The 27117-nt window shown below is 54.4% G+C and overlaps 9 protein-coding genes across 9 annotated transcripts; 6 read left to right on the plus strand and 3 right to left on the minus strand.

Moving 5' to 3' along the window:
- Nucleotides 1-573: 573 nt before the first annotated feature.
- MYCGRDRAFT_71174 (uncharacterized protein) lies at nt 574-2516 on the plus strand (the record flags this gene model as incomplete). Its single annotated transcript, XM_003852960.1, has 5 exons — nt 574-746; nt 800-895; nt 949-2098; nt 2151-2221; nt 2284-2516. The coding sequence occupies 5 exons, from the start codon at nt 574-576 to the stop codon at nt 2477-2479; spliced, it is 1686 nt and encodes a 561-aa protein (XP_003853008.1).
- A 383-nt stretch (nt 2517-2899) lies between these two features.
- MYCGRDRAFT_99937 (uncharacterized protein) lies at nt 2900-4185 on the plus strand (the record flags this gene model as incomplete). Its single annotated transcript, XM_003852961.1, has 4 exons — nt 2900-3328; nt 3380-3747; nt 3870-4078; nt 4130-4185. The coding sequence occupies 4 exons, from the start codon at nt 2915-2917 to the stop codon at nt 4183-4185; spliced, it is 1047 nt and encodes a 348-aa protein (XP_003853009.1).
- Nucleotides 4186-5975: 1790 nt separating this feature from the next.
- MYCGRDRAFT_104175 (uncharacterized protein) lies at nt 5976-6778 on the minus strand (the record flags this gene model as incomplete). The annotated part of the gene is made up of 1 exon (XM_003853351.1): nt 5976-6778. A coding segment is annotated over one exon (621 nt), but the record flags the coding sequence as incomplete, so codon positions are not given.
- Nucleotides 6779-7570: 792 nt separating this feature from the next.
- On the minus strand, nt 7571-12778 carry MYCGRDRAFT_117720 (SNF2 family DNA-dependent ATPase; the record flags this gene model as incomplete). The annotated part of the gene is made up of 1 exon (XM_003853350.1): nt 7571-12778. The coding sequence occupies one exon, from the start codon at nt 12776-12778 to the stop codon at nt 7571-7573; it is 5208 nt and encodes a 1735-aa protein (XP_003853398.1).
- A 308-nt stretch (nt 12779-13086) lies between these two features.
- On the plus strand, nt 13087-13979 carry MYCGRDRAFT_104178 (uncharacterized protein; the record flags this gene model as incomplete). The annotated part of the gene is made up of 4 exons (XM_003852962.1): nt 13087-13321; nt 13427-13503; nt 13571-13691; nt 13744-13979. The coding sequence occupies 4 exons, from the start codon at nt 13142-13144 to the stop codon at nt 13915-13917; spliced, it is 552 nt and encodes a 183-aa protein (XP_003853010.1).
- Nucleotides 13980-16400: 2421 nt separating this feature from the next.
- MYCGRDRAFT_109136 (uncharacterized protein) lies at nt 16401-18509 on the plus strand (the record flags this gene model as incomplete). The annotated part of the gene is made up of 1 exon (XM_003852963.1): nt 16401-18509. The coding sequence occupies one exon, from the start codon at nt 16401-16403 to the stop codon at nt 18507-18509; it is 2109 nt and encodes a 702-aa protein (XP_003853011.1).
- Nucleotides 18510-20133: 1624 nt separating this feature from the next.
- On the plus strand, nt 20134-20841 carry MYCGRDRAFT_109137 (uncharacterized protein; the record flags this gene model as incomplete). Its single annotated transcript, XM_003852964.1, has 2 exons — nt 20134-20550; nt 20610-20841. 2 exons carry the CDS (start codon nt 20201-20203, stop codon nt 20722-20724), a joined length of 465 nt encoding a protein of 154 aa, XP_003853012.1.
- Nucleotides 20842-23782: 2941 nt separating this feature from the next.
- On the minus strand, nt 23783-25097 carry MYCGRDRAFT_92595 (uncharacterized protein; the record flags this gene model as incomplete). Its single annotated transcript, XM_003853349.1, has 3 exons — nt 23783-24543; nt 24600-24981; nt 25050-25097. The coding sequence occupies 3 exons, from the start codon at nt 25095-25097 to the stop codon at nt 23783-23785; spliced, it is 1191 nt and encodes a 396-aa protein (XP_003853397.1).
- Nucleotides 25098-25933: 836 nt separating this feature from the next.
- MYCGRDRAFT_109139 (uncharacterized protein) lies at nt 25934-26850 on the plus strand (the record flags this gene model as incomplete). The annotated part of the gene is made up of 1 exon (XM_003852965.1): nt 25934-26850. One exon carries the CDS (start codon nt 25957-25959, stop codon nt 26848-26850), a length of 894 nt encoding a protein of 297 aa, XP_003853013.1.
- Between the last annotated feature and the right edge of the window lie 267 nt (nt 26851-27117).

Raw genomic sequence — 27117 nt, forward strand, 5'->3', positions numbered from 1 at the left:
GAAATCGTCGTCCGGTCTGATTTGGGAACGCGTTGCGAGCGCAGCGTCGAGGGCATCGGACGTTATTGTGAGCATGCCTCCGAGCCGGCGCGGACATGGAGATTACCATCACAGAATCGAGCATATCAAACGGCATGGATGACCTAGGTTAATCAACGTTTAGCAAAGCGAATCGACGGTATGGATACCTCGGATCAGTCTTGAATGCCCGTCCTTGCACCAACATCAATCTGGTCGAGCTCATCCGACTCCGACTCTCTTCCCAGCGAATTTTGTTTACGCTGGGATACTCGTTCGCAATCCATGCAAGCTGACGGCTACGGTCCAGGGAGGTGATTGATGTCCAGCTACCTCGGATAGCATAGAGCTGCTCAACCCCACCGTCCCACCAACTCCGGTCGCATACAAGCGATAGACGTTTACTCGTACGGCTTGAGTCGTCCATTGAATGCGATATATCTCTTTCTTCCATCTTCAAACCGCTCAAACTTAACTTTGGTTCCAGTACCGAAGTCTACCCTACGATCTTCCAAAACGCTCACCGCCAGAATGCCTCACATTCAAGAACCCGCGATGCAAGTCACGGATTTCCCACAATGTCAGCCGAAGAAGCAGAGGATCATACATGTCGGCATGGGAGCTGCCGGAATGCTTTGTGCCCACAAGTCGAAGAAGATGCTCACGAATTACGAGCTTGTCTGCTACGACAAGAACCCGTCGCCAGGAGGCACGTGGTTGGAGAACAGGTGAGCAGACTGTAATTCAGCGTCAGATACGAATGTCTTATTGACAAAGACAGGTACCCAGGGTGTGCTTGCGACATACCTGCACACTCGTACACCTTTCCCTTTGAGCCGAATCCAGAGTGGAGCTCTTACTACGCTTATGCTCCGGAGTAAAGTTGTTGTCCAATCGATCGAGTCTCGACGTCTCTGACCTCCTGTCTAGAATCCAAGAGTACTTCATGAAGTTCTACCACAAACACAGTCTTGCAGAGTTCGCCGTGTTCAATACAGAGGTATTGAGTGCCGAATGGGACGGCGTGAAAGGGATCTGGAAGGTCGAATTGAAGAACACCAAAGATGGCACCATCATTCACGACACCTGCAACGTTTTGATTAATGGCTCAGGCGTACTTACCAAATGGAAATGGCCATCAATCCGGGGGCTCCAAGACTTTAAAGGCATCGTGGCTCATTCTGCCTCTTGGCCACAAGGCCTTGATTGGAGCGGCAAGCGTGTCGCAGTGATCGGGTCCGGCTCATCGTCAATCCAGATGGTGCCGAAGCTCGCAGAGACCGCCACTCAACTATCGGTGTTCATGCGGAACAAGACGTACATTGCTCCTCAATTTGGCGCGAACATCACGAACAAAGAAGCAGATCCTGATGCCATGGACCCAGCAGCAGCGGGCAAACACAAGTATACAGAGCTAGAGAAGAAGCGATTTCGAGAAGATCCGGAATATCTCCAAGCTTACCGTACCAGGTTGGAACAGGGGGTGGCCAGCGGATGGGACAATGTCTACCGCGGCAGTGACCTCAACGTACAAGGTAAAGCATATGTACAAGCCAGTATGAGAGAGCGACTCGGAGACAGGGATGACCTGAAAGAGAAGATCATTCCCTCCTGGAGTCCTGGATGTCGCCGCTTGACCCCGGTCGAGAACTATCTCGAGTCTCTCACCCGTCCCAATGTCGAGGTGGTTTGGGGTGAGATCGACCATATTTCGGAGTCTGGGCTCGTCACCGAGTCTGGGCGTGAAGTCCAAGTCGACATTCTGGCATGCGCAACTGGCTTCGATGTCCAATTTCTGCCTCATTTCAAAATCACGGGCGAAGGAGGCCGTGTGATGCAGGACCAGAAAGATCCCAACATCTATGCGTCAATCGCACATCCGAATTTCCCCAACTACTTCGTCATCAACGGGCCTCGAGGCAATTGGGCTCAAGGATGCGCTCTACCTTCGCACGAAACACAAGTCGAGTACGCACTGCAATGCTGCCGCAAAATGCAGGAAGATCGCATCAAGAGCATGGCGCCTATACAGAAGATAACGGATCAGCTGAATGCGTATGAAGATGCCTGGCATGCGAAGGTGAGTGGAGCCGAATCTGGTCGAAGTGATCCGTACTGACCCATAATCACAGCACTCCATCTGGGCAGAAGATTGTCGCTCGTGGTACAAGGATAACACCCGGGACGGCCGTGTCTTCGTTTGGTGAGTTGAAAAAGCCCGGGAACAGCACTGACCGTATGTATATGTACTGACAAGATACACAGGCCCGGATCTATGCTCCACCATCTCAAGTACTTGAAGCGGCCTCGCTACGAGCACTACGAGATCGAGTATGACGACCCGGACAATATCTTTGCATTCTTGGGCAACGGGAAGACGATCAGCGAGGTGAAATACGGCCCTCAAGTCCCTGTGCCATATATCCGGATCAATGAGGATGAACTCTGGGATATTGAGTGAGAGTACTGTACGACTGTATATCAGCTTCCAACACCCGACCTTCGCGTGCCCTTCACTTACCTGCACGCCTGTCAGCCTTTCTATCTGTCTTCCGAGACCGATTAGTGAGCCCAACTGTACGACTATCAAGCATGTCTTCTTAACAGCCCTGCATCATTGACTTGGAAGCATACCTGTTAGGGTGTTCTCTCGAGTCCATTACCCACGACTTCGGTTCATGCAACCAAGTAGGTAACCCTAAGGACGACATACAGCGGAGATCGAGTCCCGAAAAGGCAAGCGCTCCGGGCCGAGGCATCCGGTAACCCTATACTAGGGTCGTCGGCTAAACTACGACCGTAAGACGAAAGGCCTCGTTCTTCTTCAACCTCACTCCATACTGTATATACATTCGACGTTGAATCCAATCCGATTGCAATCGCGTATTCTGACATCATGTCCACTTTCAAGAGTGTCCACCTCGCTAGTCGACCAAAGAACCACATCGAGCCGGACACGTTCACCATCAAAGAGCATCCAGTCCCTAACGCCGCGAACCTCAAGGATGGCGAGGTCATCTTCTCCTCCAATTATCTCAGTCTCGACCCGGCAATGCGAGGCTGGCTCAACGACACCCGCTCGTACATCCCACCCGTCAAGATCGGAGCCGTCATGAGAGGTAATGGTGTTGGCAAAATCCTCGCGAGCAGATCTTCCAAGTTCTACGAAGGAGAAACCGTCTCTGCAATGTGCGGCTGGAGTGAAGTCGCCGTGCTGAAAGAGGACCAAGTTGAGAAGCTGAATCTGCCATCTAATGCAACCATGACCGATTCTTTGGGAGCGTTGGGAATGACTGGATTGACTGCATACGTATGTGGCATCATCCCCATCCGAAAGTGGCCATAATGCTAAGTCTTGCAGTTTGGAATCTTGGACGTCGGCAATATCAAGGCCGGCGACTTCGTAGTCGTGTCAGGTGCGGCAGGTGCCACTGGCAGCGTTGTTTGTCAAATCGCCAAGCTGAAAGGCTGCACCGTCCTTGGAATCGCGGGCTCAGACGACAAGTGCAAGTGGCTTGTTGACGATCTTGGCTGCGATAACGCTCTTAACTACAAGGACCCGAGCTTTGCCAAGAATTTCCGCGCTGCCACGAAGAAGCAGTTGATCGATGTGTTCTTTGACAACGTCGGTGGCGAAGTCCTTGACCTTGCACTGTCGAGGGCGAAGGAGCACTCCCGATTCGTCATCTGTGGAGGGATCTCACAGTACAACACCAAGGAAGCTCAAGGGTAAGTCCACCTATGGCGGATCGCCTGTCGTGGCGCTCAAGACTGCTCTACGGACCGCGACGGGTCTCGCGAGGTGTTGAGCGGTGTTCACTTGTGAGCATAAACTGACAAACACTTTTCAGCCCGAAGAACTACCTCATGATCATCTCGATGAGAATCCGTATGGAAGGCTTCGTCGTCTTTGATTACGAGAAGCAGTACCCGCATGCGCAGAAAGAACTGGCACAGTGGCTGGCAGATGGGAAGATCAAGAGGCAGGAGACCATCATCAAGGGTGGTATTGAAAAGATGCCAGAAGCTTTGGGCTCCTTGTTCGAAGGAAGGAATACAGGTATGTCGCATGCTGTTGAGGTGTTGTGGTGCAGCTCGCTGACTTCTTCAGGTAAAATGATGGTCGAAGTCAAGGCACCGGCTTCAGGGGCACAGTCGAAGCTGTAATGCTGCGTGACCACGTATAACGATACGGCGATGAAGGTCGCAAGGCTCCACTACCACAGAGTGAAGATAAATGATCGTGACAGGATACTATGATGCGGTGAAGCGAACACATGCAGCTGACGTTCGGTATCTAGATCATCACATGCAAAGAGCAGGAAAGATCTGCCCGATCACTCCTCGATTCACCAAACCTGCCAACACTACTTCACATGCTTGGACGTTCACCTTTCTCTTGTGAGCTCGGCCTTTATCAATCTCTATAAGTTGTTTTAGAGCAACCAACCCATCTTGTCTTCCAACCAACGACTCCGACTCATCTACCATCCAACACTTCACCACCAAGTCCAACATGGGAAACCCAACCAACGCACCCTGCGACCACGGTTGCCTTGACAAGGAAGTCTGCGAGCACAAGTGCTGCAAGTCCGCCGCAGAGATGCCCGCGCCTCCACAGCAGTCCACTGCGACAGATCCCGCCACTCCCAAGGGGTGGCAGGATAGGCTGGACGCTCTCAACTCGCAAATTGCTCTCGGGGCCAAGGTTGAGCGCGGCGAACATGTCGCCGCAGCCGCTCACGCCGAGCATCTCCTCCTCGTACGTTACCGATCACAAAACATTGACAGACCGCGCTGACGGTCGGCATCTTCACGGCAGAACCCACACGCCATTCCCGCCTCCCATGCGCTGTGCCACATCATCATCGCGCACGACAAGCAGGGCGCGGCTCGCAAGGCACACATACTCGCTGCCAGGGACCTTTTTCGCGAGTACCTGGCCACGTGTGACGATCAGGACCGCCTGTCAGTGATGTCTGCGATGCTCGCCTGCGAGGTGGAGCTCGCTCATACCTAGCGCAGCTCAACCAGAAGTGGAACGGAGGTGTCCCGTTCTGAACGAGACCAGGCCATTGAATGCCCAACAATGCGGCGACTATCCCGTCGATCAAGGTAGCGAACAACACGAGCACGAACAGCCCCGGAAGCTCTCCGAATGGCATATCCGAAGACCAGACATGATTTGCGCCAAATTTGCGAGCCAACACGACCAAAAAAGTAGCCGCGCAGCGTTCATCATATGCGGCAAAAGCCTCAACGATTTCGACCCGACACCAAAAGCGCACATGATTTTGTTTGCAGCAGTCCTTCTGCATCATAGCTTACGCCTACAATTCAGATCACGAACAACTGTGCGAAGCACTCGCTTCGTCCTCATTGACTATTTCGAGTTTCTGGATTTGTGAGCTGAAATAGCTGCTCCAAGATGCTTTCCACCGAGCTCTTTTGATAAAAATCGAGTGTCGTCGAGAGGGGAGTAATTGGCACAAGTGATGCCTCCCTGATAGCTCAAACGTATGCTATGTTAGTAAGTTCTGCGCAGACAGCCGACGATGAGTGACTGAAGGTAAGATATGTTCGCACGTCGTAGAAGTATCTTCTTCGCATTGGCCTCCAGTTCCAAGTTGTCCATAAGAATGCAGGTATGTACAAACTATCATAACATCTCCATAAATCCTTCATCACTTTGGGATCGGGTATCGCTCTCATCCTCTTTTGTCCTGTCGTCCTCGTGTCATCACATCGCATCAACTCTTTACATCGCACACACAGTGTAGACCACACCAGCAACCACGACCCAAAGTCCGCTCGACTCAACCAATTGCTGGCTCAGCGACCCGGCCGCGCCATCAGAACCACCAGGCGCAGTCGTTCCATTCGGCAAGCTGCCGTCAACAACCAAAGTGTCCGTGCCATTGACCCTCAGCTTCTGCGCGACCGATCCATTGTTCGCGATACCATTCAACCAATCCGTGTTGTTGTTCGCGTCGCATCCACATGTGCTCAGTCGTCCACAGTAGCAGTCCATCGGAAGCGACTCGTTCGTGCGCGAGGTCTGGTTGTAGTATCTGTATGGTCCGCCGAAGTTGTACGCATACGCTCCGTACAGGGCGAGGGCAGGGAAGATGGCGACTGCTCCGAGGGCGACTCCGCCGATGAGGAAGGGCGCGACGCTGCGCGTTGGAGAGCGAGAGCCGGCTTGGTAGGGCACCGCAGCACCGCCGCCGTAGTATCCTCTACCAGCTCCGAAGGCGCGAGGCGTGCCAGAGCCGGCGCGTGTGCTACCGCCGATGTTGGAGGTAGGTGCGGTGCGAGTCGAGGCGCCGCTGCTGCCTGAGCCGCTGCCAGACTTGCCGCCAGAGGATGAGGATGAGGAGGAGGATGAGGATGAGCTACCACCTGATCGACCGCCAGATGATGATCCGCCTCCTCCACGGCCGCCGCCACCACCGCCGCCTTTACGTTTGAATAGCTCGGTGGCGGCTGAGGGGTTGCTGGTGAGGAGTGCTGGGAGTGCGAGGGCGTGGATCGTTGTGAAGAGGGTGAGGAGGAAAAGGATCGTTTGCGGGAGCTTCATGGTGAAGGTATTCGGTGGGGTGGCGTGAGATGTTGTTGTGCGCCAACGGAGGTTGACGGCGATGTAGCGACTGCGAGGTGAGGAGACTGTTCGGTATCGGTAGGAAATTGTCTGTAAAGTCGATTCTGTATGCACCGAGGTAGTGATAGGTAATGTGTGTCGTGAATACGTCGAGGAAGGTTGATGCAGGTCAGGCAGAATAGAGTGCGGCAGGAAGAGCAGGGGGTCTTTCATACAAAGTACTTGAGGTATAGACCTAGCTACGTCAGAGTAGTCCAAGATCCGCCGCCACTCTTCTCCCGACCAAGCCTTGCGATCGCTGCACAGCCCAGCAATCCATCGAAGCGAAATTCCGTCTTGGCTCGCGCATGACCGTGGATGTGGTAAAAGCATGCCGTGGTGCAGGCGGAGTCTAGCGATCGCTCATGATGAACGTGGACCAACAGGACGAAGGATCGCGGACTCTTGATCTGCGAGATCGATCCTTTGTCGTCCGTCACCGCCACTGAGCATCTCGCCAAGTGAACGTGCTTCGCCTTGTGGGTAATCGGCTGAATGCCAATAATCGAAGTCGCTATTGCTTCCAGAATGCCGCAGCTGCGAATGAAGGATTTCGTCCTCGGCCGCCTCAAGACGACCATGACGCTGTGAAGAGGCAGTGTAACATTCTTGCGGTACAGCACATGTGTGGTAGTACCGCTCACTTAGTGGTGGAAGAACCACAACCACAAAAGCACGAGAGCACGAGAGCAAGAGTTTGTTGTACAATGGTGATCGATTCAACTTGCTGGCCAGTGATCCACTAGTCCAGTCTAGTACTACAAGCACAGCCACCAACTCTGGCCGTGGAATGCTATACCACAATGCCCCAAATCTAACAGGCCTCTTTCTTGTGACCACCTCATACTGATACAGTCCGAACCAAGGCTGGTGCCTGGTCACGAGCAACGCATACCCCACAACTGTTATGACCTACCGCTTCCTCTTCGGCCGATGGCTCGGATCCCTTCCATGTTTGTCCAATCTCCTGACCGGCGGCGGTACATAGACCCAATCCTTCAGCATCCATTCCATATTCTTGATCATGAATCGGTCCACATGACCTTTGAGCTCATCGACTTCACCCTCAGCCACGCCGCCGCTCGGACCAGGTGTATTGGCTTTCGAAGGACCTTTGCTCGACCGCTCGGCGAAGTCGACGTCGTCTTGCAGGTCCTCCTTGCGGGCCTGCTGCGCAGCGAGCACGTCTTCCCGATCCTCGACAGATTCCAACGCTTGGGTCGTGGTCTTTTCCTCCCCGCCGAGGAAGCGCTCGATGGCGACTGCGACCTCGTCGTTGCCATTATCATCGTCAGGAGTATCTTGGCGAGTGGGCTGCTGGTATTCAGTCGTGAAGTGTCCATCCTGGATGACCGTCTGATCAAGCAAACTCTTCTGATTGGCGCGTCGGAGAATGTTCTCTTCGACCGTCTTTTCGCTGACCATTTTGTACACTTCGACGTCACGGACTTGACCAATACGATGAGCGCGGTCCATACATTGTCGGTCCATCTGAGGGTTCCAATCGAGGTCGTAGAAGATGACGGAGGACGCGCCGGTCAAATTGAGTCCGACACCACCAGCGCGAGACGAAAGGATCATGCATTGGTACTTGGAGTCTGGTCGATTGAATTCGGCGGACATGATTTGTCGTCGCTCGACCGGAGTGCTACCGTCCAGGCGGAGATATGGTAGGTTCATCAAGCTCAGGAACTGCTCGAGGATGTTGAGCGTGCCGGTCATTTGGGTGAAGATCAGACTTCGTGAGCCCTTTGATTGCAGCTCTCGCAGGAGGTAGGTCAGACGTTGCAGTTTTCCAGAATCGTAGATGAGCAAACGTGAGTCCGGGAACGCAATGCTAGCGCGTACGCGAGCTTCGTGACCCCAGTCTTCTTCGACGGGATATGAGGGAGATGCCCGGAGAGCCTCTTGCAATTGTGGCGGAATAGCATAGTCTAGGATGGGAACGGTCGCAGCAGGCGGAACGAAGGTGAATCTCACAACGGTGTCCTTGAGTCTCTCGGCATACTTGTCGTAAGTTGCGATGTCCGCTTGCAGGCGTGTCGTCGCCACGGCACTCCAATCACTGGGATGATCCAATCTGAGTGGTCGGCGACCAGGACTTGGCCAGGCTTGCAAGAATCGTACCGTCGGCTGGCGGCGAGACTTGAAATTGTACGGTCTGCCGGTGCTGATCGTCAAAATCTCCCGCAGATCAGATCCGTAGACTGGAGTTCTGCCAAATGCCGAGTCCGTTGCTTGAATGCAGGCGCGCATCTGGTGCACTTTGCGTTGTCGGTCGTAGAGACGCTGCAATGCTCGAACGCCAACAATGGTGCTTGGGTCAAGGTCGTCTCCTGCGGGCACAGCCTCCAGCTTGTTGACTTCCTGCAGTAGCTGCGCACGAGCGCTGAGTTTACGTCCTCTGCTCAGTATCGCTTTGCTGCGATTCTCGTTTCCGGCGACTAGCATGTCTATTGGCGGACCGTCGCGCACGCCGAGAAGCTCCCTTACAAGCCGTTCTTTGCTGCTGTAGATCTCAAGCGGACTGGTATCCATGGCAAAGCTTGTCTGAATCGGTCTCGGATCGAACAGATCAGGATGATTGCATACACGCCTCAGACTGAGCAGCACTGCACCAGCCTGGACTCCATTACCTTTGGCAAGGGAGGCCTTGGTCTCGGCAAGACCCATATAATCCTGATAAAGCTGGCGCTGACGCTTGCTGAGCTTGCAAACAACCACACTCTCTGTCTTCTTAGGAAGATCCTTCTCCACTTCGATCTTCTTGCGTCGGAGCAAAAAGGGACGCAGAGAGACGTGCAATTGGTTGACGACGCGTTGAGCATTTTCCGAGATCTTTTGCACGCCTTGGTCAAAGATCTCCTTGACTGGATCTTTCCAGTGGCTGAGAAACTCCTCCAGCTCGCCATGTGATCGATCGTCGTCGCCAGCAGTGAGAAATGTCAGCAATGCCCAGACTTCTGCGAGGTCGTTTTGAAGCGGTGTTCCGGTCAACAGTAATCTCGCTTTTGTCCTCAAGCGGATCAGGGTCTGCCAACGCTGGCTATTGAAGTTTCGGATGTTGTGAGCTTCATCAAGGATGAGATAGTGCCACTGAACATTGCGAATGGCATTGATGTCTTGCATGGCGACATTGTAGCTGGTGATGACCACGTTGTATCCTCTCTTTTCCTTGTTTTCGTGGTGAGGATCGTTCGACCATCCTTTTCGCTTGGCCACTCGCTCTTCAAAAGTGCCGTAGTATGCTAGAACGCGGAATCCGGGCAAAAATTTGTGAAACTCTGTGACCCAGTTGAGGATAACCGATGTTGGCACAATCACAAGATGCGTGTCCCACACCTCGTGGGCTTCTGCCAAGTGGGCAAGTAGAGAGATTGTCTGAATGGTCTTTCCCAAGCCCATCTCGTCTGCTAAGATTCCATTGGTGCCGTTGCGATACAGCGATGCAAGCCAGTCGAGACCCGCATGTTGGTACGATCGAAGGGTGCCGCGCATCATGGACGGAATAGGGACCAAGGTTTTGGCACCCAAGTCTTCCACGACGTCCATCTCCTCGACATCTTCCTCGGCGTCTTGCTTGGGATCATCTGGAGACGGTGCTTGGCGAGAAGCATCGTCGACGGCTGGAGTGGCAGCTTGCGTCGCCTCCTGCGAATACTCGCCGTTGACATCGAGCTGAGCATCGACGCTGTCATGATCCTCGCCGGCACCAGCATTGGCCTGTTTGTCTGACCGCGACTCGGATCCAGAACGTGGGTTTTCGTTATCGCCACCATTCTCAACGCTGGTCATTGGCGTAGGCAGACCTCCATCCTTCTCCCGCAACAGCTCCTTCGGGGTGTAAAGAGCAAGGAGAGAGTTGCGCATAATTGCGGGCTCGTCATCGGCCGCATTGCTTGCAGCGTCACCATCATCGTCATCATTATCATTGTCGTCGGCTTCGTCTCCGGTACTGCTCATGTCCTCATCCGAATCGTAATCCTCGGAGTCCATGTCTGTAGACTCATCAGAAGAGAGATGCTCTTCAACTTGAAGCTCTTCCTTTGTGGGGGAAGGAGAACGTGAAGCGGCTCCACGCTTTCTCACGCGTCTTTCGGGGACGATGCTGTCTTGGTCATCACCTTCCCCACGTGGCTCGTCGACTCGAGGAGTCACTTTTTCCTCTGTTTCGCCCTCGCTCGGCGCATCATTCTTTTCCTGGTCTTCATCTTCATCTTCGGCCTCGTCTTCATCCTGTGCGACCTCGCCCTTCTTATCTGGCGGTTCGGCCTGCCGCTGAGCCAGATATGCCGCCAATGTATCGTCATCCATCTCACCCTCCTCTTCTTCTGCATCCTGCACGGCGTCGCTTGCAGAATCGCTCATGTTCTCTTCCCCTTCCTCCTCGTCGCCGTCATCCTCGTCATCATCCTCGGAGCCCTCGACATCGCCTGTACTGTCCGTGTGTATGTCGATATCGCTGTCGACATCTGCATCTCCGCGCTGTTTGGCAAGCAAATTCTCACTCCACTCGAGCTTCTTCTGCAATTTCTCCGCTCGCAATGCTTCCTGCTCAGCTTCGTATGCCTGTCTCCTCGCCTCGCGCACATGCGCTTCGACCAAATCCCATTTTGCCTTCATATCGGCAAACACCTGCTTGGCCACCAGACGGAAGATTTTGTCCTGTTCAGCCACGATATCCTCCTCAGTGGGCCCATGAATGGTCTTCCACTTGTCAAGAGCCTCGTAGGCGATCTTCTTCGCGAGCGCGCGGTGCTGAACCTTTTCTTTCCTCTGAAGCTGCCGCAGCCAGAGCACATGCCCGACAAGATCGTCGTGGTGTCCATACTGCTGCGGAGGCTCCAATTGTCGCTCATCCTGATACAAACTGAGATGATCTCGACTAAGCACTCCACCCGGTTGAGCCTCTTTCAATATCCGCTCTCGCATTGCAGCTTCCTCGGCAGCCTGCTTTACAGCCCGCTGAGCGAAGTACTCCGCATCAGGTGGACCACGATCGTTCTCCAAGTATGGCTGCTGTAACTCTTTCAATTCCCATTCGTCCAGAAGTTGATACAGAGAGATCTGAGGCGGGTGAGCAGGAGTCCGTGGTATCGCTCTCGGCGTCGGATGATCGATCGCTTTTCGTGGAGTATTGAAGCGGAGTCGAATCTTGGGCGAGGGTTTCGTCAAGTCTTCAGGCGATGGCGACACATTGCTTCGACGAGGACCCTTGCGGACCACCGGTGTCGTAGCAGACGCATCTTCCATCTTGACATCCTGCATCGCCTTCCGCTTGGATCCAGGTTTCGGACCAGGCTTTTTGCGGGCGGGAACAGGCTCCGGCGCTGGAAACGAGCGCGTCGGTTGAAGAGCAGCAATCCGTGCCTGTAGCTCCTTTATCTTTGTACTCGTCGTGAAGCTCGCCAGTCTATCCTCGCCAGTCGTCGACTTCCCTTCGATCTCCTGCTTTTTTGGGGGCCGACCAACCGGCCTCTTCCCGTTGCTCTTCACCTCCTGCTTGGATGTCGCCAACATATCGACCTGCTTCTTACTCCTCGGGCTGATTCGCTTGGGAGGAGTCTCTCCGACATCCTTGTTGAAACGACCGCTCTTACGCTTGCCGTCCACGTTGATCGTTGTCGGACCTTCCGCCCCAAACTTCTTCCAAGGAGGACTTGCAGGTCTCGAGCGAGGCGCTGACAATTGGCTATCGCTCCGCCCTCGACCTTCACCTTCGCTCAAACCGGGCGTACCTCCCAGGTTCACACGTGCTGACACGCGTCGACCATCTGCGCTCTTCAACGTTGTCGTCTCGGCCGTGGGAAACTGCCATGGTGGGGAGGGTGCTCGCTTGCGCTTTTTGGCGGGTTTCTCGGCGACCGGATCCGGTGATGTCAACGCAGCTTCAGACTCTCGTCTCTTCGCGCTGGGTTGAGGTGCTGGTCGAAGTGTGGAGGGGTCGTCGTCGAGTTGCGGCGTGGCGTCGCGGGTGTCGGTCTCGTCTTTGATAGCAGTGTCGCCATCGCCATCGATCGGTCGCGTAGGAGAAGCGTTTCCATCATCATGTGTATTCGATCCTGTTCCCGTATGAGGAACGTCTGCCTCCACTTCAGGAGCAGAGTTCGGTATGGTCATACCGCGTCGTCCTCCCCTTCATCATCACCGGAAGAGACTCGAGCTGAACAATTCGATTGATGAGCTATCGGAATGAAAAGCTGTGTTCCAGATTCGCGCAACACCTTCAGAGATTGTCAAAAAGTCCTGTGAAATGAGCGTCTGAAAATGAAAGGTGGAAGGCGTGGTTGTAAACTTTGTCACTTTGAAGTTGTTCTCCGACGAAGTCCAACTTCGACCCGCCGTAGTTCTAAAGCTTGCCAAGAACCTCCCGAACATCCTCCCGGCTTCAGCATCCAGACAACATCACTTTCGCCAGCAGCGATCGAGACGCATTGCAGCGTCCACATCCTCGCCGTCGATCCCTCCGCTCTACGTACTGCCATGGCGAGCCTCCGACCCCTCGCCAGACTGGCGCCGCGCGCCCAATTCATCCGTGCAGCGCCCATCGCTCGCGTCACCGGACAGCTGCAATCGACCCGCTCCGCATCCACGACAGAGACCGGACCGAAAGAGCAGGCGTCGGAGGAGCTGATCATGCAGCCGGGCGAAGATGTGAACATGGTATGCACGTCCGGAGAGTCAAGGGAAGGAGATGGAGGACCGGCCGACACCATGCGCTGGAGGACAACTGAGACGGACAATGAATGCTGATGCTTCGCTATGCAGAACGGCAACTACCCCGACCCATCCACTACATCAGCCTTGCCATTGAAGAGGCAATTCCGCGATCCATACGCCGACTGGTGAGCTTTCTACCGGTGCCTCGTACGGACACGCGAACACCCTCTTTAACAACCATGATCTCCACAGGTGGGACCCTCAAGAACGTCGCAACTACGGCGAGCCGATTCACGAAGACAACGACATCCTCGGGATCTTCACGACCGAATCATACACGCACTTCAAGCCCGGTTGGGGCGGTGTTCTGCTCGTACGTGCTGATCTTCACTCTCAAACCCTATACATATTGACAATCATTGCAGGGCAGCTTCATCGGCGCCGTCGGAGCGCTGTGCGTTGTGGTTGGCATTTACTACCCAGACAAGCCGTCTGTGACGAGGACTTTTGAGGGTGGACTGGAGGCGGAGTTGGGAGGACCGAAGGCCGTGAGGGCGAGGAAGTCGGATGATGATTGGGCGCCTTTGGACCGATCGTGAAGCGGCGGAGGGCTGTAAATATGAGATGGTTCTCTATGTATCGAGCGAAAGACGTTTCCAGACACTTTCGCCTTCGCCATGAGTGGAGTCGGTCGGCAGCACCACAACGAGGCTTTGTGTGCGCGCATGAATCTGGTCTCTCATGTTGTGTCTGGTAGAGCAATGCGGCAATGCGGGAGAGAAGGAACATGGTCTTCGCAAGCAGGACGTTCAAACGCATATCCAATTGGACACCAACGGTGCGGTCTCATAGATTATATCCAATGATTATCAACAATGTATGCAAGTCCATCGCTATAGGAATATCAGGCCAATTCAGTCCTGTGAGTCCTGTTCCACCGTCCACGATTCCCCAGCATCTCAGATAGCATCTGCTCTCCCCTGTATCATTCCCACGTCCGCCCTAGAAATCGCAAAAGTAAATCCCAAAATTTGCCGGGTATCGCAAGAAATGTCATCATCCCAAGTCACTGCTTTTTGCTCATTTCCCTCCAACGCCCTCAAAAGTTCCTATAATCACAAGAGCACTCCGGCCCCTCCGCCTGCGGCGTCAACACTCCCTGGATCCTCTCCCCATCAACCCCATTATTCCACTGATAACAAGCCGGCACATCCTCTCCACCCGGACTGACCTGCTCGATCTCCACAGCGTACGGCCATACATCAGCTGGTAATTGCTGTCCATCACCGCTTCGCTGTGCGCCGAGGTAGAGTGTGCCCGTGAACGTCGTCTGATTGAAGTAACATTGTGCGACTTGGTTCCCGACCAGAGGAACTGTGGGAATGACGGATTTGGACTGTTGGTAGGAGAAAGTGTAGCGTTCCGCGGAGGCATTGGATGCGGGATTGTGGTAGGTTAGGGAGATGTTGGAGAAGGTGATGGAGAGAGGGTTGTTGGTTGTGGAGATTGTGAGATTCGCTGGAACGCCGTCGTCGGAGGTGGTGAGCGATGTGCTGTTGGTGGCGTAGTTGGAGGAAGTGTTGGTCATGATCCATTGGAATTGCGTCGTGCTGCCACATGTCCATGTCGCCGCGTTCGATGTGCAGTCTGTGTTGGTGTCGCGGAGCGAGGTGACGATGCTGTATTGTCCGATGGGGAAAGGTAGAGATGTGGCATTCTCTGAGGATTCAGCGGTATTGCTAGAGCTCTTATTGTTGCCATTCCCTCGTCGTCCGACTGTTAGACCGACAGCCAGTCCGATGATGAGGCCTATGAGCAGCAAGATTCCCAACGCGATCAGGCATATCCTTCCCCATCCACCTCTTTTCAGATCACGCCTCCATCCGCCTTGTTGTCGCAGACTCGCAAGCTTCTCTCCCTCCACCGGTCCACCTTCGCTGACATTGTCTTCGCCGACGGGATCCGGGACCCAATTGTAGGCTGGAGGACCTTCCGCATGCGTTACAGATGAGTGCTCGCTCCGCTCAGCCACCAATGGCCAGTTACTTGAAGTTGCCGATTGCGGGTGTTGGGAAGTCCCGTCTCGAAGATCGCTTCTCGGAGGGATTGGTGGTGTTCTGGGTGAGGCAAAGGCGGAGTCGGCTTCGTCGTTGAAGATGGCGGCCAGGCGTTGTGATTGAGGGATGGAAATGGGACTGAGCTGAGGCGCTCGTCCGTTGGACATGTCGGCGACGAATTCGCGCGGTCGCGCCGTTCGCGTGGAGACGGAATGCAGGGTATGTTCGCTGGCGCGGTTTCAGGATGGTGCAGTCGGTAGAACTACTGCTGTCTGTCAAATGGCAAGGAATGAGCGACGACGAGTCTAACCCAGCAATCGAGCCCGCACGTCGAGGACAGTAAGGATAAAAATGCCGATCGACGAGGCAGGTAATTGGAGTGAGACCGCTGCAACGTGCGAAGCTGAAGATGAGACGGCCACAACGTTCTTCAATGGCGTGAGTCTAGAAAGCCAACGGACCCGGTCCCGGTCGGCCGTCATCCGTCGATAAATCAACGATCGGCGGTGAACGGCGCCAATTAGTGCCCTGTCATGCCATGTGGTGTCTGTTAATCTCGGGCCTGCCCGTCGACTTTGATACTTTATTCTCACGCGTGTGATTTGAAGGATACCTCCTACGAAATCACAACGTCGATCGCGTGTCTTCCACGTGATGAAGATTGCGAGAGTTACGCAAGATTATTAAGTATCGTTCGCCGTAGAACGACAATTTGATATGGTGGCCTGAGGCAGAAGTTCACTGAGCACAAAGAACAGACTTCCTTCTCGAGTGAATCACCTCGCACATGAACTGACGCACCAAGGGCTGGCATCTTCGACAAATCAACAATTGACTGCCAGGACACAACATCATTCTCAATGGATGTTTTCATTTCCTCGAACCATTGAGTCGCGACATTGCTCTCACTTCACCACATTCAACATTCAAGCGACAACGACATCTCCAAAGATCACTCATCAGCGGAAGAACGACAGACACCTTCATCGACCTTGCTTCACGGCCACTGAATCACTTCTCCAGACATGGTCATCATCCTCCAAGTCGGTGATGCATCCGACGGCACTAATGCAACGCCCGCGGTCCCAGCGATCGTACGGAACGATGCATACTTCCTGAACGCACTCGGCGACCGCTGGGCGAAAGACCAGGGCATCTTCCAACCTGGCCAGACCTACCGCCTTGATCGGCTTCCGGCAGGATACGGTGGTTTTGAAAAGAACCGGGAAAATAGCAAACATGTCGACAGGTACCTCTACGGTCACCCCAACGGAGTCATGCGCTCCCTCAATGAAGCGTTTCCGCACTTCAAATATCTGCAAGAAAATGGGGGTGCGATCGGCTGCGACTGCAAGTTGTGCAGTGGCAAGAAGCCGGTGAAGACCAGGGTCTCCAGCGGTAGTCCTGCCGTTCGTACGCAAGCACCAGTGAAGCAGAAGCGCAAGAGTACCCTCACACATGGAGGATACCTTTCCGAATCATCGGAGCCCAGGCGAAGCCGTCAGGTTGATGAAGAGGGAATGGTGGATGTATATCGATTGTTGCTCGACAAGGTGAAAGAGGCTGGAACAGAGGGCTCCGTGCTCGAGATGTTCGCCGATCAGGTATCGCCTGATTGGAGAGCGGGTCATGAGCTGGTGGAGGAGCTGCTCAGCAAGAAAGATCCGATGTACTCTCCTCGATACGGCGAGCTGGTCCTGTTCACTCGGAGTGGACCTGAAAACATACATCCTCGCTGGGAGGCGGGTGTTGTCACACAACTGCCCGTGGAGCCAATTTCTGACGAAGACCTCCTCGGAGTTCCACCCACCAAAACGCACAACGTCTCATACTCTGGCTTCAGAGTTGAGCCCATGCCCGAGCCGGACAACAATCAGAAGCAGTATTCGTCACAACACAAATATGTGCCGCTTCACTCCATCAGGCCCTTGTCTCTTTGGAGGGATTGTCTCAAGGGCGATACCGATTCACAAACGCATCCCACCTTGAGACATGCCCTGACTGTCGCCAGCTCTTTTTGTACTGTGGGACCCATCAAGTTCCAAGGCACCTGGCCGAGTGCTTCACTTTACATGAGAGGATGCTTCATCGGACCAGAGCTCGTGGTCTTGGGTGACACAGTCCGACTGATGCCACGCTTGTCGGACGATCAGGACTCGGTCACAGATATCATGATCATTTCATCGATCCGCCTCCGCTTCGTGAACATGGACGAGGCAAATGATGATGATTATGACGGAGAGATACCGTACAATACATGCCTTCACGTATTGGGCAAGGCGTACACGCTCAATCCAGCGAAAGGATATCGCGGTGAAGACACAAAGCCTGCCCTCCCACGTCCCGACCTCGCCATCTTTGGGACTTGGTATCCCATGGTCGATCCCGACGAACCAAAAGCTAAGCTCGAGATCCCCTTCGCGCGCATCCTCGGAAAATGCTTCGAAGAATCTGCAATGAAAGCCTGGCTTTCTCCGCCTGCGACCACGCCTGCATCGTCCTTTCAGGCAGTGAACGCCCGCCCCATGACTCCATACAAGCCAGACCTCTCCCGCGGTTTAGAGGCCGTTCGTGAAGCCCGCCAGTTCAGCGCCGACAACGATTCACGGATCGACCGCGAGAGCGAGAAATCATGGTTTTGGGCGGAGACCCGCATCGAGCAGCTTGACTTGCATGAGGTCAATGGACGCTTTGTCGGAGTCAAAGACCAGACCAGAGACAAAATTCAAATGAGGGCTTGGCGACAGGCGCTGAAGGTGTTGGATGGCAAGAAGGGAAGCTCTGAGGCGTATGCGGCGGCGATCCGAGAGCGAGAAGTGATACAGCAATCGCAGTCGCAGCAGGTTGAAGAGGCATTTGGGATGATGGGAGGTGCTGCTCAGCAGGCAGACAGTGGGACCGAGGGTGAGGCTAGCGGGCGTGCTGGTGGAGAGGTGGGCATTGTGGAGATTGAAGACGATGATGTCGCAGAGACTGAACCACAGGGAGACACGATGGATGTGGACGATCTGCCGCCCTCGCAGGCCACGCCGAAGAATGGCATGCTGACGTCGATACCCAAGCCGATTGATCTGAGCGACGATGAGGAAGATCAGGATGAGCTGATGACGGGCTGGGGTATTCGTGGGACGTGAGAGACTGCGATGCTTGCTCGTGATTCGACCTCCGGATAACGATGAGGAAGAACGGCGTTGCAGGGTGCCCGATCGTCGGAAGGAAATCGCGAAGCTGTAGAAGGCTTCGCGCTGGTTCATCAGAATCGAACATCCTCCAATTGGTTAACTACCTGTCTAACGAAAGAGATGACATGAGAACGCAATGTATCCACGGTGCCACACATCTGTTCCTGCGACCATCTGGACTGCCAGAAGCCAATGCTGTCCTTTTTTCTTTTCCGCAGTCCGATTTCTTGAGTCCACGGCATTTCATTGTGATGGAAGACTTATCGGTTATCTTCGCAGACACCCCGAGGTCCGCAGTGCGTGTTGGAGCAAGAGCAGGGATTGTCGTCGTTGCAAGTCGCTTCAGAACATGTTAGCAGGGGACGTCGTAGGAAAATGTCGAGAGACATATCACCAGCGCATCGAGATAGTCTGCGTGGTTTGGCCAAGGCGACGGCTTCGGCGTTGGGTGCAGCGAAGGACTGGCCGGCGAGAAGAGTGGCCGCGAGGCAGAGCAGGTGCATGGAGAACTTCATATTTGCTTTGGTGGAGGTAAGGTCTCGACTGACGTGACCTCCCTGCAAAGAGCACTTTCACCGCAGGTCGAACTCGCATGCTCGGCACCATGATGTGGCAGCCCGCTTCATCGTCAACTCACACGTAAACCATCCCTAGACCGCTCCTGGGGAAGCCAGTGGACGCAGCGCTTGACTGTCAGACGAGCTGACGGGGCTCAGCGACACGACGCCGATTCTGGAGAAGATAGCCTGCTGTATCCTCGATTCATGACCGAGAATGGACTTGCAGAGGCAATCTGCTTGCAGAGTGAGTGTCCGCCGCATGGAGCATTGCTGCCTTGAGTTGTTCTTGCTGGATGATCATTTTGCTTATGCCTGCCTCCCTTGCTTACGCACGTCAATCTATCGTCCGATGTTCGAGGCCATTCCACGAGGCCATTCCATTCATGGAACATAATCAATACGAGCGTCTTTTCCATCCGCCAGCATCCGAGTGTTTTGAAACGAGAAGCCAGAGTTGAAACAAAGGCCAACAGTGCATGATCTGGCCAGACCGCTAGTTGGAATGTCATCCAGAGCGTGCCGCGCTGGGATCATCCAAGGAAGCTGACGACTGTCAATCGATCGGCGACCGGCCCAGCGGAAACAATGACAAGGATCAAGGGCATCTTGTTTTCCAGTGATGTTGACGTTGTAGCGACGTCTCTCGGTGCTAAGACGTCAGTTCAGGACTGGATAAGGGAAATCGAAGATTGAAGATAGACAAAACGACGACTTTATTTTCGTCTACCACGGAACCCATCTCTTTCTTCATTGCTGCGGCTGGTCCTTGCGTTCGATCGTCAGGTCATCCATGTCCGGATCGCCAAATCCAGAAAGTGCTGGGATGTTGATGAAACGATCTTTAAATTTAGCAACTCGTGCTCGATGCGGGCCCTCTTCGCCAGCATCGATGCTGTCGAAAATACGAGGAGGGTGGGAGGTGGAAATAGGCCGCGCTTCTCACAGACCACGCGTGAAGGGGTATAAAGTACTCCTCCCTCTGCGGTGATTCTCGTTGTTCAACATCCAAGCCCAACCAACTCAACAACTACAACGAATCCGCTCTTCCAATCCATTCCATCAACCATACTCCAAAACGCCAATATGCAGTTCACAACTCTGTCCATCTTCACGACCCTCACGGCCCTCGCCGCCGCCCGTGACTCCTTCTGGCACGTCACCGACATGCAGGCCAACTGCCGCGACGAGGCCACCTCCCAGGAGTGCTTTTACCTCTTCAACATCCACGGCGCCAAGGACGGCAAACTCCCCGGCTTCGAAGCTCAATGCCGGACGCAGTCCCTCCCGGGCGACAGGAACAAGCGCACGTGCTACATCCAGCCCGGGCACGCCGACCAGGTCGTGCAGGAGGTGTCTGCTTACCTCAAGTTCGACCCGCGCCACGACAACACGGAGGACAATGAGTTGTATGTGGAGCTGAAGTTCACGTCTGGGTAAGTCTTTTTGTATTGCGCGCGATCTGTGGAATGCATTGACTGATGACTTGTTGTAGGGACAGCAACGAGGTTCAGACTTGGCAGGCCAACAGGATCACGACCTACGACAACTTCGTCACCACGAAGGACTTCGATCTCATCCCCACGTACCACTACGGTACCAAGAAGTAGAGAGAGTGGAAAGATTGGCGGGACGTGCAAGGGGGATGACTGGGCGGTGGCACGAGACGTGGTTTTTTTTTGTGTCGCGGAGGCAATGTGTCCGTTCTGTTAAAAGGCGTCACATCGGGAAGTTTGATATGCAGTAATGCAACAATCATGTCTCTACCTTTTTTTCGGGCAATTGTACACAAACAGTTTACCTCAACTGATCTTTGCTTCATCGCCGGTGTCTTCTTGCTCAAGGATCTTCTTGCTCAAGGATCTTCTTGCTCAAGGATCTTCTTGCTCAAGGAGCGCCAAGTCATTCTTGCTTCGGTGCTAGAGGCATCATCTACCGCGTCCCAACCCGCTCTCAGCGAACCAGTGCTCGTCGCGATGTTGGAAGGACTCTAGGAGTCCGACATCCTCACCCAGAATCTTGGGCTTAGGAAGCGCGACCAACGTGTCCGAGAACTCTGGCGCCCGCTTGTCGCCGTTCTTTGGCGTAATAAGAGTTGCTGTGATCTGAAAGAGAATGGCGGAGATTTTGCGATAGATCGGGTACAGAAGAGGTCTCTCCTGCAGTGAGGCGACAGACGGGCAGACGGGAATGAGTACGGTTAGTCAGCAGATCAGACAGCCCCGGGCCATCCATGGATCTACACGTCCTCCAGATCTACACGCGACTTCATCCGATGCGACCGACATCAACCATGAACATTTCAACCTCGTGCCGGACTCCCTCTCCATGACCACATGTCGGCCAATGGCCCCGTTCAACACAATGGCATCCATCATTCCCCTCCTACCCTCGAGGCCGCTACGAATCCTCCTCCGAACTCGACACCCGATGGATCAACTCCCACTCGCCGACAATATCCAAAGGACCCGTCCGAGATACCGCGTCTCCTCGGCATGCCACCCGTCGTAGGCTCGAATGTTCAATTCGCCAATAAGACGCTCAAATACCGTCCCTTTCCTTCCAACCTCAATGCTGTCCGGCAGAAGCTCTACCTCGTCGAGAGACCCATCCTGCTCGACAGTCAAGCAATTGCCGATTACTGGCCTCACATGTCCAACGTTTGGCTCAAATCCTCATCATCAGCTAGAAACGAAAATGGTTGCGTCACTGAGGCGTGGGAATGTCGTGTGCGTCGAAGAGTTGCAACGAAGGGAGAAGCTTCTGTGGGAAAGGGCCTTCGACAGAGAAATAGCAAGGACAGGTTGATCGACGATGTGGATGAATGCAAGATGCGTATCCGCCTGGTCACCTATACCAAACACAGCGAGACCTCTACCGATCCTGAGTGTGCCAAGCCGGGGTTTGGACGGTGTAAATGTGTCCCTGAATGGCTACACATTTCAAGGACGCGGCAAGCCCACGGAGATATCCAGCACACGCATGAGATAGGCCTGCTGGATACGTGGAGCAGGAGCAATGCGATTCTGTACTTTGCCAAGGGCAAGGTTGAAGGAGGCGGTTTTGGCTATACGGCAGTGCAAAAGTGGTTGCAGGAGAAATATGGAGGCGTGTGTGATCAGGCGCAGTATCTCACGCATGCAGACGTGGCCAATGTGTCAAGGCCGTGGAGGTTGAAAAACAAGGATGTGGCGTTGAGGTCGGGTGGCATGGACGATGACGAGTCCGAAGGGGAGGCCAAAATGAGGGACTGTCTGGATCGGATCATGGAGACTGGTGTGGACGGGCTGAGGAATGCGCTAAAGGAAGTGTGCAAGAAGATGCCGGAGGCGGTCGATGTGATTTTGCCGTTCTTGGGGAAGAAGGGAGACGATGGGAGCAGCGCGAGTGTGGGCATTTTAGAGGGCGGAGACATTGTCATGCCTGAGCCTGGCCTGCCATCGAGGAGACAAGGTAATTGGGATGAGCTAGGGAATCAACCTCCTTTGATCAGTTCGATACTGAATGACGGGAGGATGTACCCACTCACTATCACGCCGTCGCAGCAACCGCAAACCTCACGACAGCCTTCACAGCCAAACAACCCAACGACAGCCGGCGCATCGTCTCAAGCCACTCCTCCTGGCGCTTCTCGTTCTGGCCAATCTGGCGCACCACCCCCGCCCAATGGTCTGCCGATGAACTATGCGCAGAATCACAGCCAGTCGGTTCCCGGACCGCAGAAAACTTACCCTCCTCCACCACCGCACGATCAACACGGACGGTCTTTGCCCGGTACCCAGCCTCAACCTCAATACCAACAACATCGGCATCCTCCGCCGAATCCTTATGCTCCGAATCGTCCTAATCCGCCGATGCATCATGGCCTTCCGCCACCACAACACCACGCGTACCAACCTCCAGTCTCTCAGGCTCGACAACAGCAACATCCTCCAACTCATTCACAATCCCATGTGCCGCAACAAGCTCCACGGCCTCCTCCATCCGATGTGGCGCAACGCGGGTCGCTCCCGGCGGGTGCACTTCCGTGGTTCACTCATGCGGCTCCCTCTCCCAGCACTATTGAAGATCCACGACCAACCAAACGGCAGAGACGACCAAGTTGGGCCGGTGGGCGCATCGGATCAACCGCCGAAAGCGCGACCGACACTCAGAGTGGCGATCGGGAGCGGCGAGTCAGTGCAATCAGCGTGGCGGGAGCGCGAAGAGATGGCGAGGCCAACGATGTGTTGAACGACGAGCTGCGCCGGGATAGAGCACCGAGCGAGCAGGTCGTAGTAAAGGAAGAAACATTGGAGCACCATGGTTCGGCTGACGATGATGTCGAAGCGAGGCTGAGAGAGGAGTTGGGCTGAAGTGAAGTCTCGCGCTATGACTACGGTGCACGGTTTGGACGACTGTACAAATGTCGCATGAGAATGAGAGGTGGCTGGTTCGGAAGAATAGGCCCAGACGAGGACGAGACGGCGCGAAGATACCCCTTTTGATTTTTAGCTGATCGGATGTGCTCTAGTTGATCGAAGCATTTAGCGCTCTTTCTTGGAGAACACGCGAATGATTCACGGTCTATCTCAATCTCATGCTGATCAAGTCGGCCTGTAGCATGTCGTTGGGTGTCTGTACCAACGGCCACTCGAGACTCAATCCCAACACGACCGAGACAATCTCTCACCTACCCAACGGCGTCAACTCGCCCCTCCAAGGCCTCTGCAATCCCGCCTTATCCTTCCTGAACCTCCACACCCCCTCCGTCTTCTCCGTTTCCATCCCCGCGGAATCCTTCTCCAACACCACCAACCTCTCCGCCTCCTCCCACCCCTTCGTCTGCTCGAAAAACAACGGCGTCCACTGCTCCTCTCTCAACCCATCCCTCTTCCTCATCTCCCTCTGCGCATTCTCAACCTCACTCTTCGCGTCCGCAACACCCTGCATATTCCCCTCATCAATCGCCGTGATCACTCCATTCCAAGCTTTCCTCGACTCCCACGGATCCTGCTGCTCAAGAGGCAAAGCACGGAACGGCTCGGGTTGCGCAGACGCCACATCATAGGAGTCCACGACTTTGCCCGCCGAATCTTTGACCTCGAACCCTTCCGACCAGGATCCATCGACGGAGAAGACGGCGTTTTTATCTTTCCGCTTGTCGTCGCCGGGAGCGTAGACGTGGGCGGAGAGGTGGTTTTTCTTCCCGCTTAGACCGAGCATGCCTTTTCCGGTGAAGTCGACTTCGGCGACGTAGCCGGAGGAGGAGGCGAGGGTGTAGTTTCCGTCGAGTTCGGGGTAAGGGGAGCCGGTGAGGATGCCTTTGACTTTGATTTGGGGCAGGGGGATGAGGTAGGTTTCGGAGTGGTGGTCGAGGGATAAGAGGGCGTGGCCGGTTTGTTGGATGTTGACTGTGGTGGAGAAGGTGATTTGTTGGCGGGTGTAGCCTGGGGTTGTGGTTAGTCCTTCTGTGGTGGATTGACGGGTCGGTTGGCGGACACACCTTCGGCTCGGACGCCGTGCTTCTCATTCCACAGATAGCACGCCGTGACTGGTGGATGATGGCTGACTTGCTCGGAGATCAGTTTCGTCTCTTCGCCCTCCTTGCCCGTCTCACCGATGAAGACCTCGCCCAGGAACGCATTCAACGGCTTCTTGATACCATCCGTTGGATCCCGGCCAGCGAATTGCTGATCTTTGAGGGAGGCGAGGAACCATTTCAGTACGGCAAGAATGCGAGATTCCGGGTCTGGGAGAGTCGCAGCCGCGAGGAAGAGAGAAGGGTGCGAGATCCAGAATCGAGGGAATTCCGTTGTAGATGTTGGAGCGAGCACGAAGGGTGGAGCGGTGATGTTGGAGAGGTCGCCTTTGATTGTTGCTATTGACTGTTCCGATCATTAGGGCCGGTTACGGAGTGAATTGTACATCGAGGCTGGACTGTGTGTATACGTACGGCGATGAACTCTTTCAAGGAGCTTCGTTTGGCGGAGTTGTCAGCCATGATGGCAGGAAAGTGAATGCTCGTCGTTGGGACACGGGAATGTAGTGAAATTGAGTGTGCTTCAACACCGACTGATACGCTCTTTCTGCACTTTGTCTTGAATGTTGAAAGAAAGGCCAGTGTACGGAAGAGAAAGACGGGAGGTCACTTACATGAGATACCTGGCCCAGATACCACTGGAAGCTCGGCGGCGTTGAATGGGAAGCATGGCGTCATCGGTCGTCGCGTTCACGCAGGAGTCGTTAGTGTTGTTCCTTTGTCTTGCTGTGATCGACTCGATCGTTCGTTATCTCAAAAGGACGAGAAACTACGTTGATGGACCGTGTGATGCAGGAATAAGCCAGCATGGTCGATCGACGCTGTAGTGGACGAGGACGAGGATGTTCCACAGCATGCATACCTTAGCCTCACCTTCCTGGCAGGTGAGCTTTATCGATTGTCACATGCCAAACGTCGACTGAATGGGAGTCCTTTCCGGCATGTCATAACTGCTTCTTGGACATCACCCTGAGCATCGGCGCTGTCTCCCTGACATCTTTCACATGATACTGCGCGGACTTGAGTCAGTGGTCGCCAAAAGCACACCTTCCCGGTTGGGCAATTGCGGACTCGCTGCAATCGTACGTCGCTTTGCATCCGCCAGATTGAGCACGACAACCGCAGCGAGTGAACCATCGTCCATCGAGTCGGAATGGCAGTGTGTCTCTCATTTGTCTCGCCGAAGTATTGAGGTTCACCTCAAGGTCTTGGCACATGGCGAGAAGCTCACCCCGCGTGAGCAACCTCACCAGTCCATTGACCATTCATACCTCACCAGCCAACACGAATCCATCTTCTCCCACTCCAACCCATCCTCATCATGGCCAAACTCCTCAAGAAGCCTCTGAAGCTCGCCCTCGTTCAGCTGGCCACCGGATCCGACAAATCCGCCAACCTCGCCCGAGCCCGATCAAAAGTCCTCGAAGCGACCTCCAATGGCGCTAACATTGTCGTTCTCCCCGAATGCTTCAACTCGCCATACGGCACCAAATACTTTCCCAAATACGCCGAGACTCTCCTCCCTTCCCCTCCCACTCGCGAACAATCACCCTCCTTCCATGCCCTCTCCGAACTCGCCAAGGAATCCAAAGCCTATCTCGTGGGAGGCAGCATCCCCGAGTACTGGGAAGAGACGAAGAAGCACTACAATACCTCCCTCATCTTCGATCCGAACGGCAAGCTCCTCGCTACACATCGCAAAGTGCACCTCTTCGACATCGACATCCCCGGCAAGATCTCGTTCCACGAAAGTGAGGTCCTTTCACCTGGAAACAAAGTCACCATGGTCGACCTTCCCGAATATGGCAAGATAGCAGTCGCAATCTGCTATGACATTCGCTTTCCCGAGCTCGCGACAATCCCGGCAAGAAAGGGAGCCTTTCTCCTCCTGTACCCTGGAGCGTTCAACCTGACGACGGGTGAGATGCACTGGGAGCTGCAGGGCCGGGCGAGGGCAATGGACAATCAGATCTACGTCGGACTGTGTAGTCCAGCGAGAGATATGGAGGCGGATTACAATGCGTGGGGACACTCGTTGGTGGTCAATCCCAATGCTTCTGTGCAGAGCCAGGCGGATGAGAAGGAGGGGATTGTGTATGCCGATCTGGATAATGAGACTTTGGTGGAGAGTCGGAAGGGGATCCCGATTGAGACACAGAGACGGTTTGATGTCTACCCGGATGTCAGTGCTGGTAACGTGCGGTATGAGGAGTAGGAGGGAGGGTGTACAGTGATGAAGAAACGAGAGTCGAGTGAGCCATACAGTGAGCTGTTCGACTGCTTGCACAATGACAGCTGCTTGCACAATGACAGTAAGCATGCCATCTTTCTTTTTCCAATATTCCGCTCTGGCACCGCCGAATCAAAAAGAAAATGTCCAGAAGAAATGGCAAAAGAAAACCCCGGGCTATAATGCCAGTGGGGACAACCGAACCAGATGCTACTCACCTCCCGAGGGAGGCTGGTTTGGATTTGTTTCGAA

This window comes from Zymoseptoria tritici, chromosome 4, assembly GCF_000219625.1.
Source record: "Zymoseptoria tritici IPO323 chromosome 4, whole genome shotgun sequence".
NCBI classification, from domain to species: domain Eukaryota; kingdom Fungi; phylum Ascomycota; class Dothideomycetes; order Mycosphaerellales; family Mycosphaerellaceae; genus Zymoseptoria; species Zymoseptoria tritici.